This window comes from Cnephaeus nilssonii, assembly GCF_951640355.1.
Source record: "Cnephaeus nilssonii genome assembly, chromosome: 19".
NCBI lineage: Eukaryota > Metazoa > Chordata > Mammalia > Chiroptera > Vespertilionidae > Cnephaeus > Cnephaeus nilssonii.
The window spans coordinates 16,060,060-16,077,535 of record NC_137090.1 but is presented as its reverse complement, the minus strand read 5'-3'; the positions used below and the strand labels follow the sequence as shown (position 1 = coordinate 16,077,535).

Here is a 17,476-nt window from a genome sequence, read left to right as displayed (position 1 = left end):
TGCCATCCTGGTTCTGTCTCCAACAACTCCCCGCAGGGCTGGGCTGAATTTAGACTGGGACAGGGCCTGGCCTAGGGTGAAGCAAGGGAGGCATTTCAGCTGCAACATTTCACGGGGTGCCCAAAACTCAGTAAGCGAGATAAACAGTATTTTAATGCAATGTTGTAAAAAAAAAAAAATAATGCAACGACCCATGATGAATAAAATATCAACCTTTTACATAAAGACGGGATCCCACCTGGCACTTGCAAGACCCTGCTTCCCTCCCCTCATCCTTATCTTGGCGCGGGACTGGGAAAGGGTGACTGCTTTCCTCTTTAAAGACTTCATTATTAACACCTACAAGAAAAAAGAGGCCATAAAAGGTGAATGAATGAATGAATGAATGAATGAATGAATGAAAAAGGCTGGACAAACCTCTGCCCAACACTTCTTGCTGCTGCTGTCTGCGGGCCACAGGTGCGCCGCAGGTGTGCGCTCCCGCAGGCTGCCCCACCCGGGAGTGCCTCCTCCTGCTCTCCACCCCCCGCCCACGGGCTGGTCAGTTTCGAGTTTCGATTTGCTGCGCCTGCGCGGAACCGAAGGCGCGTCCCGGCCCCCTTTCCCGGCTCCGCCCGAAAGCGCTCCGCCCCCCGGCTATGTAAGGCGGTCCGGCGCGGGGTCGCGCGCTCGCTAGACTCCGTGTCCCTCCGCGCAGGCGGGCGGCCCCGGGGAGCTAGTGCCTGCGAAGACGGCGACGGCGGCGTCCCCTCCCCATCATGGTGAGCCGGCGCGGGGAGCCGGGAGGCGGGAGGCGGGCACCGGGCACGGAGCCGCGCCTTAACGGAAAACGGGAGCAGTGGGGGATTTTCGGGAGGAAGTACCATATGCAAATAAGGCCCTGAGGTCCCGGACTTGAGTTGAGGCTTTTGGGGCGGCCGGTGCAATCCTGAGGTAGGGGGGAGGCGAGGAGAGTGGGACGGGGCTGGGGGCGGGGGGGGGGGCGGCCGCTGGAAGAGGAAGGGACTCGGGAGCTGCGGTCCAGATGGCGCGTGGCTCCCGCGCGGGGCGGGCGTTCCTCGCCTTCCCCTGCCCCGGGCCTTGTCTCGGAACCCCGGGTGCCAGCTCAGTTCTGTGGGTGCCGACGGGAGGTGGAGCCGGTGTAGAGAAGAGCTCACAGTGAGCGCTGTTGTCACTGTGGCTGTTAGCTGGCGGGAGAACCAGTGGCCCAGAGAGGTGCTGTGACACACAGCCAAGTGGGGGAGCTGGACCCCGGACGCAGGTGCCGGTGCTGCCCAGCCCTGGTGCAGGCACAAAGACCAGGACTTTGAGGGGGGCCGCGCGCGGAGGAGGAGGTGGCACGCGTGGTGAATGAGGCCCTTTGTCCAGTGCTCTCCTGCCCTGCCCCCCACCAGCCCTTCTGTGGGACCATTGTCCCCCCCCATCCCAGACAAGAGAGTATTATCTGCTGCTGCCATTGTTGGGGGAGGGGAGGCAGTCTTTGGGTAACCCTTCTCCACCCACTCTCCTCAGCACACTCAGAGCCAGGGCAGCCGTGGCTGTGCCCAGACGTAAGACTCCTACCTCCAAAGAGGCAGGTGCGGAGAATACCCAAGTCAGGGGTCCCTGGAAGCACAGCCTCAGGCCCTCCCTGCAGGCGCTTGCAGCCCATTTTTTAATATATTTTTATTGTCAGAAGAGGAAAGGAGAGTGGGAGAGAAACATCAATGATGAGAGAGAATCATTGATCGGCTGCTTCCTGCACACCCCCTATTAGGGACCGAGCCGGCAACCCAGGCATGTGCCCTTGACTGGAATCGAACCCGGGACCTTTCAGTCTGCAGGCGGACGCTCTATCCACTGAGCCAAACCAGCTAGGGCGCACATTTTTCTTTAGAGGCGACAGCAGTGGGTTGCTCCGATAGAGGAAAGTGAGCGTTTGGGAAAGCCCAGACAAGCCTGCCCTTCATCCTCCACAACCAGAAGCAGTCGGTACAGCAGAGAGAAGAGCAAGTCCACTGCTTCCCAGCTTGGGAGGCACCCACAACACCCAGGGCACCTGTAATTCCATCTGGAGAGCTCCAGGCAGGGAGGGGTTTCCAGCTAGGAGGCCAGAGACCAGGGAACGGGGAGCTGCGAGAGCCCTGGCTGACCTCTGCTCTTCCCTCCTCACACAGAATAGAGGCTTCTCTCGAAAGAGCCATACATTCCTGCCCAAGATCTTCTTCCGCAAGATGTCATCCTTAGGGGCCAAGGACAAGCCTGAGCTGCAGTTTCCCTTCCTGCAGGATGAGGAGACGGTGGGCACGCTGCAAGAGTGCAAGACGCTCTTCATCCTGCGTGGCCTGCCAGGGAGTGGCAAGTCCACTCTGGCCCGGGTCATCACGGACAGGTACCGTGACAGCACCAAGACGGTGTCTGCCGACACTTACAAGATCACCCCCGCTCGAGGAGGCTTCTCAGAGGAGTACAAGCGGCTGGACAAGGAGCTGGCTGACTGCTGCCGCCGGGACGTCCGGGTCCTTGTGCTGGACGACACCAACCATGAGCGGGAGCGGCTGGAGCAGCTCTTTGAAATGGCCGACCAGTACCAGTACCAGGTGCTACTGGTAGAGCCCAAGACGGCGTGGAGGCTGGACTGTGCCCAGCTCAAGGAGAAGAACCAGTGGGGGCTGTCGGTGGACGAGCTGAAGAAGCTGAAGCCCGTGCTGGAGAAGGACTTCCTGCCACTCTACTTCGGCTGGTTCCTGACCAAGAAGAGCTCTGAGACCCTCCGAAAAGCTGGCCAGGCCTTCCTGGATGAGCTGGGGAACAACAAGGCCTTCAAGAAGGAGCGGCAACACTGTAGGTGGTGGGGTGGGCAGGGTGGGGCCGTTAGCCTCGTACCTAAGTCCCCTTGCTGTGCACAAGGTGCTGCGTGCACAGGACCATGGTGTCCTCAAAGCGCTGGGAGCCAGTGGGGAAGCGGGTGGAGGGTCGCCTAGTACCAGGCAGGGGTAGCCTTGGGTAGTGGGAGCATAGCGGGATATGGAGAGGTGTGTCCCTTCCATTTCACCCTTTCTTCTCCCCAGTTCCCCTCTCCCAGGGGAATGTAGACCACTGACCCTTTGAGGTGGGAAAACAAATTACTGTCCTAACAGAAAATGTCAGTATTTCATATGCCCTTAGGAGAATCTGGTCCCATGTTTTCAAACTCATTTTTAGCAGCAGAACCATTTTTCTGAAATGTTCCACAAATCCGATGCTGCAAAAACATAACTAGGACTATGGTGACGTCACTGGGGATGATGGTTCTCAGGCCTTGGGTTACACAGTGCACCTTTTGTGGCATCCCTCGTTTCAAAGAATAGTCTCCCACCTAGTCCAAATGCCCTTGTTTTGCAGATGGAAGAGGCCCCGAAGGGATGTGGGGTTTGCCCAAAGCCATAGTGAGAGCCTGGACTGTGTCCATCCAGCAGGGGCCTCCCCAAGGTTCTCTAGTGGTAAGGGCCATTTGCTCCAATGATGGAGTAGATTTGGGTAAGGAAGGGTCCTGGTGACCTTATTCTCCTGCAGTGGCCTATTGGGTATATGTCACCCATTAATCTGTTCATTTAACCCATTTCTAGTTCCCCCAAATTTTAGGTTATTTTCATACTTAAAATGTCCCCTCCCACACCCCATACTTGTGTTGCTCAGAGGCAGGTAATTTGTGCCTGTTTATGTTCTTGGAGAACTCTTTGCTCGGCTCCTAAAGCTTGAATGCTGGGAAACCAGGGAATGCAGTGACTGGCCAGGTGTGAGTCCTGCACCTGTGAATAGCTCGAGAGAAAAGCACCCCAGAGGCAGGGCTCCTGGTTAGAGCTGGTGGCTCTGCCCTAGAGTCACTGCCTCTTGAAGCTGCTTTTTGCCATTATAAACGAATCCTTTTCTGCTGGGATACTGCAGGAGAAATGTACTGGGTCAAGAATAAGGCCTGCTCTCCGAGTAGAGGCCTCCCCCAGGGAGAGTGAGTGATGTCCTTGCAGGTACTTGATTCTGGGAATAAACAGGGAAAACCCTAGTGACTTTGAAGCTAGCCACAAGGCTTGGAGTCTGGACATTGAAATCACAGGTACTTCCAAACCTTGTCTTGTCTACCAGCCACATGATACCATCCCATTACATCCCAAGGCCCACTACATCTCAGACCTGTATAGGCTCTCACCCATCAAACAAGCCTGCAAGAGACAAAACCTAGTATGGTGACCAGGTAACTATCCCACTGAGTGAACTAGGGTGCTGTTAAGACTTATCCTAATTGTTGTACTTCAATGACAGATAAGGGCCAAATGGCTTATAAGTGGGCTAGGATGTTAATTATGCTCTTTCCCGCCCCTTCCATTGTATCACATAGTTCCCAACCATCTTTTTCTCCTTTTACCCCACTTTTCATGACTTGTGGATTCCCATTGTAGACGTGATGCTGGTGAATGGCTTATGCTGCCTATGTCTGGGTTACAAGTGCCTTAGTGTTCAAGTCTGGGGATGAGATGTAAAAATCTACAGAACATAGGGAATTTAGCACCTTTTTTTGTGTGTGTTAATCCTCACCTGAGGATATTTTTCCCATTAATTTTTTTAGAGTGCAAGGGAGGAAGGTATGGGGAGAGAAACATCGATGTGAGAGAGACACATCGATTGGTTGCCTTCTGCACACGCCCTTGGTCGGGGATTGAACCTGCAACTCAGGTACATGCCCTTGACCAGGAATCAAACCTGTGACCCTTTGATGTGTGGGCTAACGCTCTAACCATTGAACAACAGTGGCCATGGCTTATGCACCCTTTTTAAGCTCTGGAGTTGCTATTAGTTTGACCAACTAATGAATAAATGATTTACAGTGGAGTGCTCAAGAATTTATGCTTTTTAAAAATTTTTATTTGATTTCAGAGGGGAAGGGGGAAAAGAGAGGTTTGGTGTTCCACTTATTTATGCATTCATTGGTTGATTCTTGACGGGATCAAACCTGCAACTTTGGCATAATGGGATGACACTAACCAATTAAGCTACCTGGCCAGGGCTCAAGAATTTATGCGTAAGGTTTGTTTAACTCTGGGCCTCGATGGTCTTGGTGATAGATGTTGGAATGCTCCTCCCTCCTGCCCTGACTCACTCTACTCTCTCCCTGCAGTTGCCTCTGGGGATGAGCACAGGGAGAAGGTTGACCTGGTCACCTACTTTGGGAAGAGACCCCCAGGCGTGCTGCACTGCACAACCAAGTTCTGTGACTACGGGAAGGCTGCCGGGGCTGAGGAGTACGCCCAGCAGGATGTGAGTGCTCCAAAGGGACACGGGTGGAAGTGGGGAGGGGGCAGGGTTCTGGAGGTGGTACTGGCTTAAGGCAGAAAAACAAGATGGCAGCTCAAGAAAAATGAATGCCCAGCTCACCCCCTCTGAATGGCTTACTGCACAGACCTCTGGCACTCTTTCTGGGGCCCGCCTGGCAGTGCTGCCAGCCTGCGCATTTGTCCTAGGCCTGCCCACCAGTGCTGGTTCTCCTGTAGATTAATGGAGGATGCTGGTTGGGAGCAGACTCCTGCTCTGGCCTCTGTAAGCCTCCATTCAGTCTCAAAGACTAGGAGTCCCTTGTGCTGAGGGAGCCTGGTGCTCAGAGGTTTCTGTCCTCAGGTCTGAGGCCTGGCCTTGCCCCCAAGTAACAAGTGTCCTGGAATAGTGAGGTTTATTGGCTTGGGGGTACCCGTTCCTTCCTCACCTCACAACTGGTATCCTCACCCACAGTGACATGGTGATGTTGCCGGGATATACATGGCTGTCTCTAGCCTCCTTCAGGTCACCTCAGCAAGGCCTTCCCTGACCCTCCACCATCTCCCCCCACTTCTCTGCCTAGGTTAATGTAGCCAATTTACTTGTGTGGTCATTGGTCTCCCACTGAAATGGAAGCTCCCTGAGAGCGAACATTTTTTATTCGGGTTCACCTCTCTTCCCAGCACCTAGCCTAGCTTCAAGAATAAGTGTATATTGCCCTAGCTGGTTTGGCTCAGTGGATAGAGCATCGGCCTGCTGACTGAAGGGTCTCAGGTTCGATTCCAGTCCAGGGCACACGCCTGCGTTGCGGGCTTGATCTCCAGTAGGGGGCTGGCAGGAGGCAGCTGATCAATGATTCTCATCATTGATATTTGTATCTTTCCCTCTCCCTTCTTCTCTGAAATCAATAAAAATTAAAAAAAAAATAAGTGTATAACATTTTTACTACCATCTCTAACCATTAATTCATTTAACAATATGTGTTAAGCATCTTTTATGTGCTAGACACCATTGGGACAAAGGACTGGGAGCAAAAATAGAGCAGCTTTTATGGTCAGATGGGCTTTCTCAGAGAAACAGATATAACCAGATGTGCAATCAGATGTAAAGCAAGATTTTGCTCAAGGCATTTATTTCTCACCTCGTCCTGCCCTCCAGGTTATGGCCTGGTTATCAGGGTAGCTATGACCAGGGGAAGCCCAGTACTCATGACAGTAGCACTATGTGCCTGACATTGTTCTTTTTTAAAATATATTTTTATTGATTTCAGAGAGGGAGAGGGAGAGATAGAAACATCAATGATGAGAGAATCATTGGTTGGCTGCCTCCTGCACATCCCACACTGGGAATAAAGCCTGCAACTTGGGCATGTGACCTGACCGAGATTCAAACCACAACTTCCTGGTTCACAGGTCAATGCTCAACCACTGAACCACACTGACCAGGCCCCATACTGTTCTAAGTTCTTTACCCAGTCACTCCTTTAATCCTCACATGGAGATGGGTTCTATTCCATTTTACAGATGAATAAGCCAATGGGGAGAGGTTCAAGAGCTTGCTCAAAGCCCTGCAGCTAGTAAGGGGGGAGGGAGGGACTAGATTCTGAACACAGGAAGTCTGGCTTTTAACCCCTGCCTCTCTGGCATCTTGTGTTGTTTTTTGTTTGTTTGAAATATATTTTATTGATTTTTTACAGAGAGGAAGAGAGAGGGATAGAGAGTTAGAAACATCGATGAGAGAGAAACATCGATGAGCTGCCTCTTGCACACCCCTACTGGGGATGTGCCCGCAACCAAGGTACATGCCCTTGACCGGAATCGAACCTGGGACCCTTGAGTCCGCAGGCCGACGCTCTATCCACTGAGCCAAACTGGTTTCGGCGGCACCTTGGTTTTGTTTGTTTGTTTTTAAATATATTTTTATTGATTTCAAAGAGGAGGGGAGAGGGAGAGAGAGGATAGAAACATCAATGATGATAGAGAATCATTGATTGGCTGCCTCCTTCACATCCCCTACTGGGGATCAAGCTGGCAACCTGGGCATGTGCCCTTGACTGGAATCAAACCTGGGACCTTTCAGTCCTCAGGCCGACGCTCTATCCACAGAGCCAAACCGGCCAGGGTGACCTTGTTTTTTTCACATTAGCCTCAAGTCAGTGGAAAAAGACCTCAACACCACACAGGCTGTTAGTGATATTTATGGATGATATGCCTTTTACCAAAGGGCTCTGCTCAGTTGCGCTCACCTGTCGACCCATGCTTCACAGCTGTCCTCTCTGGAGGCCACCACCTGTAGCTTGGTCCTCATTCTCACTCTCTGCAGGTGGTGAAGAAGTCTTACTCCAAGGCCTTCACGCTGACCATCTCTGCCCTCTTTGTGACGCCCAAGACAACGGGAGCCCGGGTGGAGCTGAGCGAGCAGGAGCTGCCACTGTGGCCAAATGATGTGGACAAGCTGTCTCCCTCTGACAGCCTGCCCCTGGGGAGCCGTGCTCACATCACCCTAGGCTGCGCGGATAACGTGGAGGCCGTGCAGACTGGCATTGACCTCCTGGAGATTGTACGGCAGGAGAAGGGGGGCAGCCGAGGAGAGGAGGTGGGTGAGACACCCCGGGGCAAGCTCTTCTCCTTGGGCAATGGGCGCTGGATGCTGAACCTGACTAAGAATCTGAAGGTCAGGGCCATCTTCACGGGCTACTATGGGAAGGGCAAACCTGTGCCCACACAGGGCAGTCGCAAGGGGGGTGCCTTTCAGTCCTGCACCATCAACTGAGTGTTCTCACCACCCCTCGGTGCCCCTCTTTAGAAGGGAAGGGGGTGCAGAAGGAAGCATGCCCTCTGCTTGATCTTTAAGATTTTTTTATTCAGTTAATCTTGTAACTTTTCAAAGCTTGTAAAATAACTGCCCCTCTTTTTCTGCCTACCCTCTTCCTGTCTAATTCAAGCTCTCAACAGAAAGGGGAGGGGGCAGGTACCATTCAGGAATCTGGACCAGAGTTGATAAGGCTGGGCTGAGCGGGGCCTGGAGCTACAGCCACAACCATGAGCCCTGTCCAGAGCTGACTAGTGGGAGACCTCAGGGCTCCACGTCCCTTCAGCCGTGGGACACTGGTGGTGGGAGTGAGAGGGGAGGACCCCTGGGCTTTGATCCTATTTCTTAATCGGTGTAGCCTCAGGAAGACTGAGGCTGCCCATCAGGGTAGAAAAGGGGTTAACCTTTTAAGTGCCTGTCCCTTCCTTCCTCACACCGTAACTAGGTAACAGTTGGATAGCTAGGAAAGAAAACAGATCAGTAAAGGAGAGAAGATGGCTGCTGGCCTCACCCCAGGAAGGGGATGGGGTGGCCACCCTTCCTAGCGGTGTGGCCCTGCTATGTGATGGGAGACCGAGACCGAGGCCAGAGACAGTGCGTGGTGGGGAAGCTCCAGTCTTGCAGTCTGCCCAGCCCATCTCGCCTCCTTGGTGCCTCTGGAGGCCTCTGTGCCTCCTCTAAAGGGGGCTGGTGGGTACTAAGAGCCAGTGGAGTGGACTCCTGGCTGGTAAGGGCTAAGCCCCACCCAGTGCTATTGGGAAGGAGGTTTTAACACTGCCATATGGGCTATGGTTCCTGGGGTGCCCTCCACTACCCTCTGCTCAGTAACAGAGCCTTGCTAATTAGGTTGTCACTTGACAGAAGTGCTCGGGATTTGAGTTACCCATCCTGGCTTTGCCCAACCTCAGTAACTTGTAATACTGATAATGAAATAAATCGTGTTAATCCTAGCTGTGTGCAGTCTCTCTCACCCTTCTGTGCCCAGCTTCTCTTCCCTGGGGCGAGGGCTGGGTGTGTCTTTGTTCCACAGCTTGGGGCCATCGGTCCTGTCTCCCCACTGCTGGCTGGCCACAGCTGTGACGAGGCTGGGCAGCTGAACAGTGTTGGCTTTCATGAGGAGACAGAAAGGAGAGAGGCTGGTCTTAGACACACACAGAAAGTGGGGGTTGGCTGGGTATGAGGGATACAGAGCACAGAGCCTCGTCCCCTATTAACTACTAAAACAGGCCCACAGGTGTGCCCAGTCCAGTCCAATCAGAAAGACTTCTCAGAAAAAGAAAAAAAACCCAAACAACAAAACACACAAAAGACTTCTCAGAGGAGCAAGACCCAAACTCCTAGTATGGATTTCCCCAGGTCAGTGGTGCTTCACACACAAGGGAGGGCCTGACCTCCAATCTCTTCCAGCCAACAACGGCCTGGACAGCTACACCGGGAACTTCCTAGGCCTAAATCAGTCATCTCCTCACCATGGCCTTGGCACCAAAGGGGGAGGACTGGAAAAGAATAAGGCAGGGGCTCCGAAAAGAGAAATCATGTTATCTGTCTGGTCCAAGGTCTGCTCCACCATCTCTACCACCAAAGCACCAAAACCCCGTTTCAGACGAAGTCCCTAGTGTCTGCCAGGAAATCCCAACAAGATTCCTCACCACAAACACTAAGCCTGACCCGACCAGCATGACATGCACCACAGATTCCTTCTCCAGCTTGCTGCCCATGCAGAAAGGGAACCAGTGGAGAAGTGAGGGCATTTGCTAAGAATGATGTTTCCAACTGTGTGGGTGAATGTCAGCAACTATACCCCTGGGCCTAGGAGGCAGGGTTTTACCACGTCTCCATCTCCCTCAAACCTGCAAGAGGAACTGTGAGAGTCTATGTAAACCTCTGTCTAGGTTAGCCTGGCCTGACACACATCCACCCATGCTCTATGTGAGCTTTGGACAAACACAGCTTCTAGTGATTTCTGGTGGCCTCCACCATACAATAAGCATGTTTTCTGAGCTCAGTTCCCATGCCTGACAACAGACTGGGCCCCGCAGCATACCCAGCACCTGCGCAGCACTTCCATGCTCAACAGGTTTGGGAGAGGCAGCCAGCACCCGCCTGCCACCAGGCTCTGGATGCCCACACACCCGTGGGGCAGCTTGCGAGCCTGAAGACCACGTCAGCATTAGGTCCGGGCTGGGGGCTCAGCTCTGGCCCCGACAAAGCAGCTGGCAGAGCAAAGTGCCAGAAAGGATCAAAACATTTTATTCTCTCTCTTTTTTTTAATAAAGTTAAACAGTAAAACAAAAATTCACAAGCTGCCTCCCTGTCCACCCCCCGCCTCCCTCCCCTCCCCGCAGTCTTCGGCGCTGGCTCCCTTTCCTTCATCCCACTCACAGACACAGGGCATCCAACTGAGAAAACGAAACTGCTCTAAGTACATGGAGACATGATGAAGGGAGGAGGTGAATTGTGTCCACATTCAAGGTTAAACTGAGCAAGTCGGCATTTTCTGGGTTCTGGATGGTTTCCTTTCATTAGCCAAATTGAAAAAAGAAATTCCCGGGACCAGATGCTGTAAGGAAAGAAGGGCTCGTTAGTTGACTCTGGATTTTCTAGGAAATACCACTTTGCTCTGATGATGGAGAAGTCTCCAAGGGCTGCTTCAAAGCCAGAGAAAAAGCTCTAACAGTATCAAACAGCCTGGGCCCTGGGTGTAAGGGAGCACATAAGCATGCTGTGAGTGTGTGTAGCTTCTAACACCTCCCCTCTTGCAGAAAAGCCCTGGTACTAGGTAGCTTAGCAAGGCTTCCCGGAACCTGTGGAGGTGTGGCAATAAGGCAAGGTGTGCCCAGAAAGCTCCCTTCTGCTATCCTCAGCCACACCGGAGGGGACAGAGGCCCTACTAGATGAGAATTCAGCTGCCTCCACTCATGAGCCCCCCCCTCCCCCCATCAAAGAGCTGCCTAACTGGGGCCTCCCAAGAACAGCAGGCATACCCACCTTCAAAGCTGAAGCCCCCAGGCCCTCCGAAGAATGCCTTGAAGATATTGTTTGCATCAAAATCTGTGGGCAAGGTGAGAAAGAGGGAAGGAACAAAAAGGTGAAAAAAATAGAAGTGTTTGAAGTGGAATTTATCATGACAATGGGTCTCCAAAGCTTTCCCAGATAGTATCACTTCCCTCAGTTCCCCAAACTTCAGACTAGAGGTAAGGAAATCTGCCCCACCCTATGCAAATCTTACCACTTGACCCCACTCCTGGGCTATGTTCCCCCCTGTTCCCAAGTGCAGCCCCAAAGGAGAGCGTTCTTTGCCTCAACCCTCTCTTCTCCACAACTGGGAATGTCAAAGACTTTCCCCACACCATCTCCCTATAATGCTTGGGGCTGCTATTGAAAAGGCTAAAATTTATCCCATACTACCAAGAATAAATATAAGACCTATAATTTATTGTATCTGTTTGATTCTATGCTGTATAAACTGTATTCCAGAAAACTTGTGGTTTATTAAAACACCAATTAGGTGCCAATTATGGCGCCGGGTACTCGGCATATATATCATTTAATCCTAATAACAGTTTGTCAGGATTAAGTACCATTACCAATTTATATTCAATGAAACATAAGTAGGGAGCTCAAGTAATTTGCCCAAGATCATGTGGACAGTAAAAGCAAAATAACGGATAATTCCAACTTCTGTCTGACTCCAGCACTGTGCCCTTGTCGTGAGGCCACAGCAGGTCTGATGCCCCTAACCACTGCCTGACCTAAGTTGCACAGAAAGATTTATCTCCACCACTGAATCCCACCAGCACACTGTGTCCAAAAGTGAATTCTTTGCCAGCACATCTGTTCATCTTCCTGGGTCCCCTCGCTCAGTGAATGGCCCCATTGAGTCTGCCATGCCAGAGCCACTCTCAACTTCGTCCTTTCCCTCTCCCAACATTCAGCAACCAACTCCTGCCTAGCCCACCATCTCCCAACTCTGCCTGCCAGTCCTTTCCATCTATTGTCTTCCCTCCCTTGCTATTCTCTTCCTTCAAACCATCTCTCTTTGCTGCCATCACAAATGTATTTCCAGAGCCTAAATCTGGTCCATAACTTCCCTACTTAAAACTCTTTTTAAATAGCTCTTGATGGATTATAGCTACATTACCGGTAAACCTAGGTTTCTCTCTCACTGAACTGGAGAGGTCAGGGTTATCTATATATCAGTATCAATCTTATTTTAAATTCCAACAGTTTTTCTTAGTGAAGGAAAAGGGGTTGGCATTAGAGACAGTGGTCTGAGAAGTGGGCATAGTTCAAGGCCTCTCTTATCTCTGACTGAGCTCAAAGTGAGCAATGATGTTGATAGCTGTGCCTTACTTCATTCTAAGTCTTTTGGGGGAAATTAAAATCTGTGAGTGCTTACAGGAATGTATGATGCAAATAAATATCAGAATACACTTTGCAGTAGGGAAAAAAGAAATTCCAGCAATAGGAAAAGCCCATAATCCTTACTCCAGCCCCTAAGGCCTTCTGAGGTCTGCTCCAGCTACTTTCTGGTCTCGTCTCTCCACATTGCCCACCTTGAGCAACCTCTATCCTACAGAGCCCCTTGGAATTCCCAAGGGTGGTTTACTTTTCTGATTTTCATGCCTTCCTTCCCTTGCTAAACTTACTCCCTAGTGCCCCCTGGGCACCTGCTACACTTAATTGCACTCACTCGATTCCTTGTCTATTAGATCAGGGGTCAGATTTGGTCTGCAGGCAGAAGTTTGCAAACCTCTAGACGGGGTTCCCGGAGGTCAGGGAACCTGTTTGATTATTATTTCCAGCACCCCAGATGGTGCCTCACATGCCACAGGTCTAGATCAAGGGTATGCTTTACGAATCACTGCACGCCACTGGCTGATTACACAGACTCTCCCTCTGGAGTGTCTTCAAAAAATTCTACAATTCTACAGCTATCAGATGCATCCCAGGCTGCCCAAACCACTCACCACCCATATTCATGCCCTCCTCATCCAGGTCCTGTCCACTGTCATAGCGAGTCTTTTTCTTGGGATCAGAGAGGATGGTAAAAGCTTCTCCAACTTCCTTGAACTTTTTCTCCTCCTCCTTCTGAACTTCGGCACTGGCTCCACTGTGCCGATCTAAAGGGGGGAATACAGGGAACTTGTCTCAGAGTCTCAAGAAATAAGTTTAAGAGAAAGACCAGTTGATGTCTGACTTAAGAATTCGGTACTTCCCAAAATTTGGAGGTACTGAGCTTAGCAACACCTTCTTCCCAGTGAAGAGCCTCTCTGAGGCTTTCATTCTGGACTGAGCTTGGCAGTGGGCCAGCCTGGCTTGCTCTTCCCACGGAGTCCACGCCCCACCGCTCTACCTGGATGGTGCATCAAGGCCCGTTTCCGGTAAGCTTTCTTGATCTCATCCTCAGAGGCATTCTTGTCCACTCCCAGAATCTTGTAGTAATCTTTCCTCTTACTCTTCTTTAGTTCCATCTGTGCATTTTTAAGGAGTTGTTTGTGTTCTAAAGGGAGACATCTAGCATCAAGGACAAATCTGATCTGGCTTCCCTTACCAGGTCCCAGCCCAGATGTCTTGGAGTCAGTAGCCTTGTTAACTATACCGGGGGCTTTTATGGTGTGTTTCCCGCCTAGAGATTTAAAAAAATCTACTCATACTTAAGAGTTTCTCACATCAGTCTCATCACATAGAAAAGGTTGTGAAATTAACAGGCAAGATTTGGGACCAGAAAAATAGATGCCTCGTTCTGCACTCAGGATTTCTGTTCACTTCTTCCTGGCTGTGATCGAATAAGCTCCAGCTACAACCATGATCCCTGAATCAAATTACCCGTGTCCAGTTTTTAGGGCCTACAAGTAAGGCCACACCGTTTCCTGAGAAGCATGCTCCCAAATACCTTTACCTTTTGTTTTCTCCGTCTGATACACTTTTTCATAGTCCCGCACTGCTTCTTCATACTGTTCTGTGTCCATGTAACTGAGAAGGAAATACAGGGCAGCAGAGTGACATAAACGGCAATGGCCTTCAGTATCACTCTAGAGGAAGAGGCATGGCTCAAGCATGAGACACAGACTTTTGGTTGAGATGCTTCATGAAACAGGAGTCCTTAACCTAGCAAGAAAAATTAACTACCATACTTCCTTGAGAAAAATAGAGAAGTCTCATGCCACTAGCACCCAACCCGCAAAGTGATAGTCTGCTCTGAGCAGAAAGCAACCAAGAGAAACTTCCTTTTGGTTTCACAGAGCCACCAAGAGGCATCTGGCCTGCCTTAGGAAAGGCAGTGTGAAAGCAGCCATTTGATTACTTGAGATTAAAACACGAGAAAAATTATCAAGTGAGATACATGGATATGGAAGAGCTTTGAAACCTAGAGTGCCATAAACATGCAGGGCCAGCTTCAATCCAGAGTGGAAGTGGGATTAGTGAGCCACTAGAAGGATCAAGGTCAAGGTGGTGGCCACTGGCAAATGCTTCCATTAAGACCAATCAACCTGATAGATGTAGGCGAGACAGAAAAGGACACTCTAAACTTAGGCTTGCTTCCATTTGGATAGCTGCAGAAGAAAGGAGGGGCCCTGGCCCAAGATAGGAGGAATCTAGCTTTTGATAGGCCGACTGCCAGACCTTTTAAGTGTTTCTTCCACAGAAGCAAAGGGGGCATTCTTCTGTGTCCTAAGATCTCTGGCACCAAGACTGGGTACCAATCATACAGACTGCGGTAGGAGTCGTAGAGACAGACACCGTCGGTTGAGGAGTGGGAAGTGACTATGCGGTACAGCTGGCCGCTGCACAACAGATTCAATTTACTCCAATGCTCCCACACAGGCCCATCTTCCCGAACATCACAGAGCCCACCAGGCTTGCAGGCCAGGCAGAGGGAGTGCTGCTTATGTGGCTGGCCAAAGAGAAGCCCAACAGCTGAGGCATCTCTGACTTTCTGTCAACATCTTGATTTATGCCTTTAAAAAATGGTAAACCATGACCTACGAACACAAATGCTATTAGGAGCTCAGAGAACCCATTTACAGGATGAAGTATAATATAAACTGAAGTGAAAAAAAATTGGTAACTGATAGCCCTGAGTGTAGAATGATCTGACAAGCAACCCTGATGAACTTTCCAGATCCATATGTGATATGCTCAACAAGCTGGTTTTACAGTGATTTACATTTTACCTAACACTTAATAAAAAAAATTCTAGGACATTCTTACATTTAAAAGTTTTTCTAAAGTTGAAGTAGAAAAGTAAGCAAAGCCTTAGGAAAAATGGGAAATGCCAGCTCATGATGGGAGATATAGCAAAGATCTGACATCTCCCCAACTTTAGGGACAAACTGAGGCAGTCTGGGACAATAATCAGGCCCCTGGTCTGAGCTAATCTCCAATTCTTCTTGTGGGGACTGGGGCCAAATTCTCAGCCAACTGTGCCAAACAGTTCTGCTGCCCCCTGTGGTGGGATCTCAAAAGCAGAGCCACTCAGAGGACAGTTTTATTTCTACCACAAAGATGATATGTCTCTGATCAAAGCAACTCCTGATTTTTGTTTATTGTACCATATGAAAAAAATAACCTCCATTCATCCTCCTCCTAACAAATCAAGACTGTCTGTTCTCTCGCCATTACAGTATCATGTATCTAGACATAAAGATGATTCTCCATTTTTGCTATTAGTTAAAACTGTAGTAAACATGTATACAGCATTTTGCATCTGTTAAAGTAAGTCTTTAGCTGGGTCAAAGGGTACTCTTTTATCTTTCGAAGGTTCCATATTTGTCTGTCAGTGGTTTGTAAAGATGAGATAACTGACAGCTGGTCTCACAGAATCTATAATTTTGCATTTGTTTCTGTTTCATAGACTTAGTCCTCTACTTCAAAATTCACAAAACAAACAACACCCCCACCCCCCACGCACCGTAGTTTTCCTATTTTTTAAAAATATGGATAATTTGGGAAAATTAAATGGGAGGTAGGCCACCTTCTGCACCACTGATGAGACTGGGACTTAAAGAATGATAGGCTCATCAGGCATCAGTACAGCACCTACTCTTTAGAAATGACATTTCATAATGAGGACTGAACAGGCAATGGAAGATCGGTATACAACTAGGTCTTCCATTAGAAATGTAAAAAATGGGAGGTTCTTTGTCTGGGAAAGAATCTGAAAAAAGATAGATCTGCCTTGGCTGAGTGGCTCAGTTGGTTGGGGCATCATTCTGTACACCAAAAGGTTGTGGATTCCATTTCCCGTCAGGACACATAACTAGGTTGCGGGCTCGATCCCCAGTTGGGGCATGTACGGGATGTAACTGATTGATGTTACATCTCTCCCCCCTCTCTAAACATATCTTCAGGTGAGGATTAAAAAAAAAAAAAGAAATAAGAAATAAGATTAATTTTTGAAAGGGGTCTCTCCTAGCTCTTGCTAATATTCCTGCATGGAGAAGACTCTGGTAGGTCCAAGAGTTAAGATGAACAAGTATACTCTGGGCACTAAAGGCAGGCATATCCTGGCTCGGAAATCAGCTAGTCAGATGGGTATTTTCAAAGGGGGTTCCTTATACTGCTGGGAGGGTGAGCTAGGTTAAATCTCTTCTAACTTTAAGACTGTCTTTCCTAACCCAAACAAATAGGCTAAGCAAGACTCTCAACTGTCTCCAAGATTATTCTTCTTCCAAACACCATACATTCATTCAACATTTATTGAGTGAGCACTTACTATGTTCCAAGCACTGTGCCAAGTTAGAGCAAAAGTGTACAACACAAAACAAAATCTCCAAAGAAAATGGATTTAAACTTTAACAAAGGTATTTGGGTCAGGCATCAGAGGAAACTTACTGACCGTGAGGGGCGTAAGACACAGGCATGGGAGACTGAGGGAGCTTGTGCAATCTCCTCCGCTGGAGGTCTATAAACATAGTTTAGGGCTGGAACAATCCCACCTAGAGGCAGGGGGAAGGACCAAATGACCTCACAACATCCCCGGGTCTGCTTCATCATCCACAATGCAATTCCCCTGGCAGGCCAGCAGCAACTCCCTCTTCCCCCCACCCAGCAGAGGCACTCACCACTGAGCTCTTCTCAAGTAGGCTTTTATGTAAGTGTCATCGAGCTTCACTGCACTTGTGCAGTCTTCTATTGCATCATCTAGTTTCCTAAGCTTCAGGAGAGAGAGAGCAGTCATACTTCACATGGTGGTGATCGAGGGAGCCCAGAAGCTGAGAGCACGGCTTCAAAACTCTAAGAGGATCAGTCATGCTCGCTCCCCAACTGTCACACTTGTTCTTGGTCACTGGGAAAGTCTCTATCTCAGTGGGCTAAGGCCACCAAATTTGAAATTGGTTTCTTCTCTAAGTAACGGAAGCCAGGCACACTTATCTGCAAGGATAAAACCACCTCT

At 49.8% G+C, this 17,476-nt stretch overlaps 2 protein-coding genes across 2 annotated transcripts in view; one reads left to right on the top strand and one right to left on the bottom strand.

Moving 5' to 3' along the window:
- The first annotated feature begins 584 nt into the window (after positions 1 to 584).
- CNP (2'',3''-cyclic nucleotide 3'' phosphodiesterase) lies at positions 585 to 10,141 on the top strand. The gene is made up of 4 exons (XM_079796964.1): positions 585 to 761; positions 2,157 to 2,823; positions 5,132 to 5,271; positions 7,588 to 10,141. Exons 1-4 carry the CDS (start codon positions 759 to 761, stop codon positions 8,035 to 8,037), a joined length of 1,260 nt encoding a protein of 419 aa, XP_079653090.1. The 5' UTR covers positions 585 to 758; the 3' UTR covers positions 8,038 to 10,141.
- A 252-nt stretch (positions 10,142 to 10,393) lies between these two features.
- Positions 10,394 to 17,476, bottom strand: part of DNAJC7 (DnaJ heat shock protein family (Hsp40) member C7) — a 30,836-nt gene continuing 23,753 nt past the window's right edge. Inside the window, exons 9-14 of the mRNA XM_079798268.1 lie at positions 17,145 to 17,236; positions 13,979 to 14,052; positions 13,433 to 13,579; positions 13,047 to 13,199; positions 11,065 to 11,127; positions 10,394 to 10,636 (exon numbers count right to left, since the gene is read on the bottom strand). Coding sequence (XP_079654394.1) covers positions 10,599 to 10,636; positions 11,065 to 11,127; positions 13,047 to 13,199; positions 13,433 to 13,579; positions 13,979 to 14,052; positions 17,145 to 17,236 — 567 coding nt within the window. The 3' untranslated portion in view covers positions 10,394 to 10,598. The remainder of the gene's footprint in view (positions 10,637 to 11,064; positions 11,128 to 13,046; positions 13,200 to 13,432; positions 13,580 to 13,978; positions 14,053 to 17,144; positions 17,237 to 17,476) is intronic.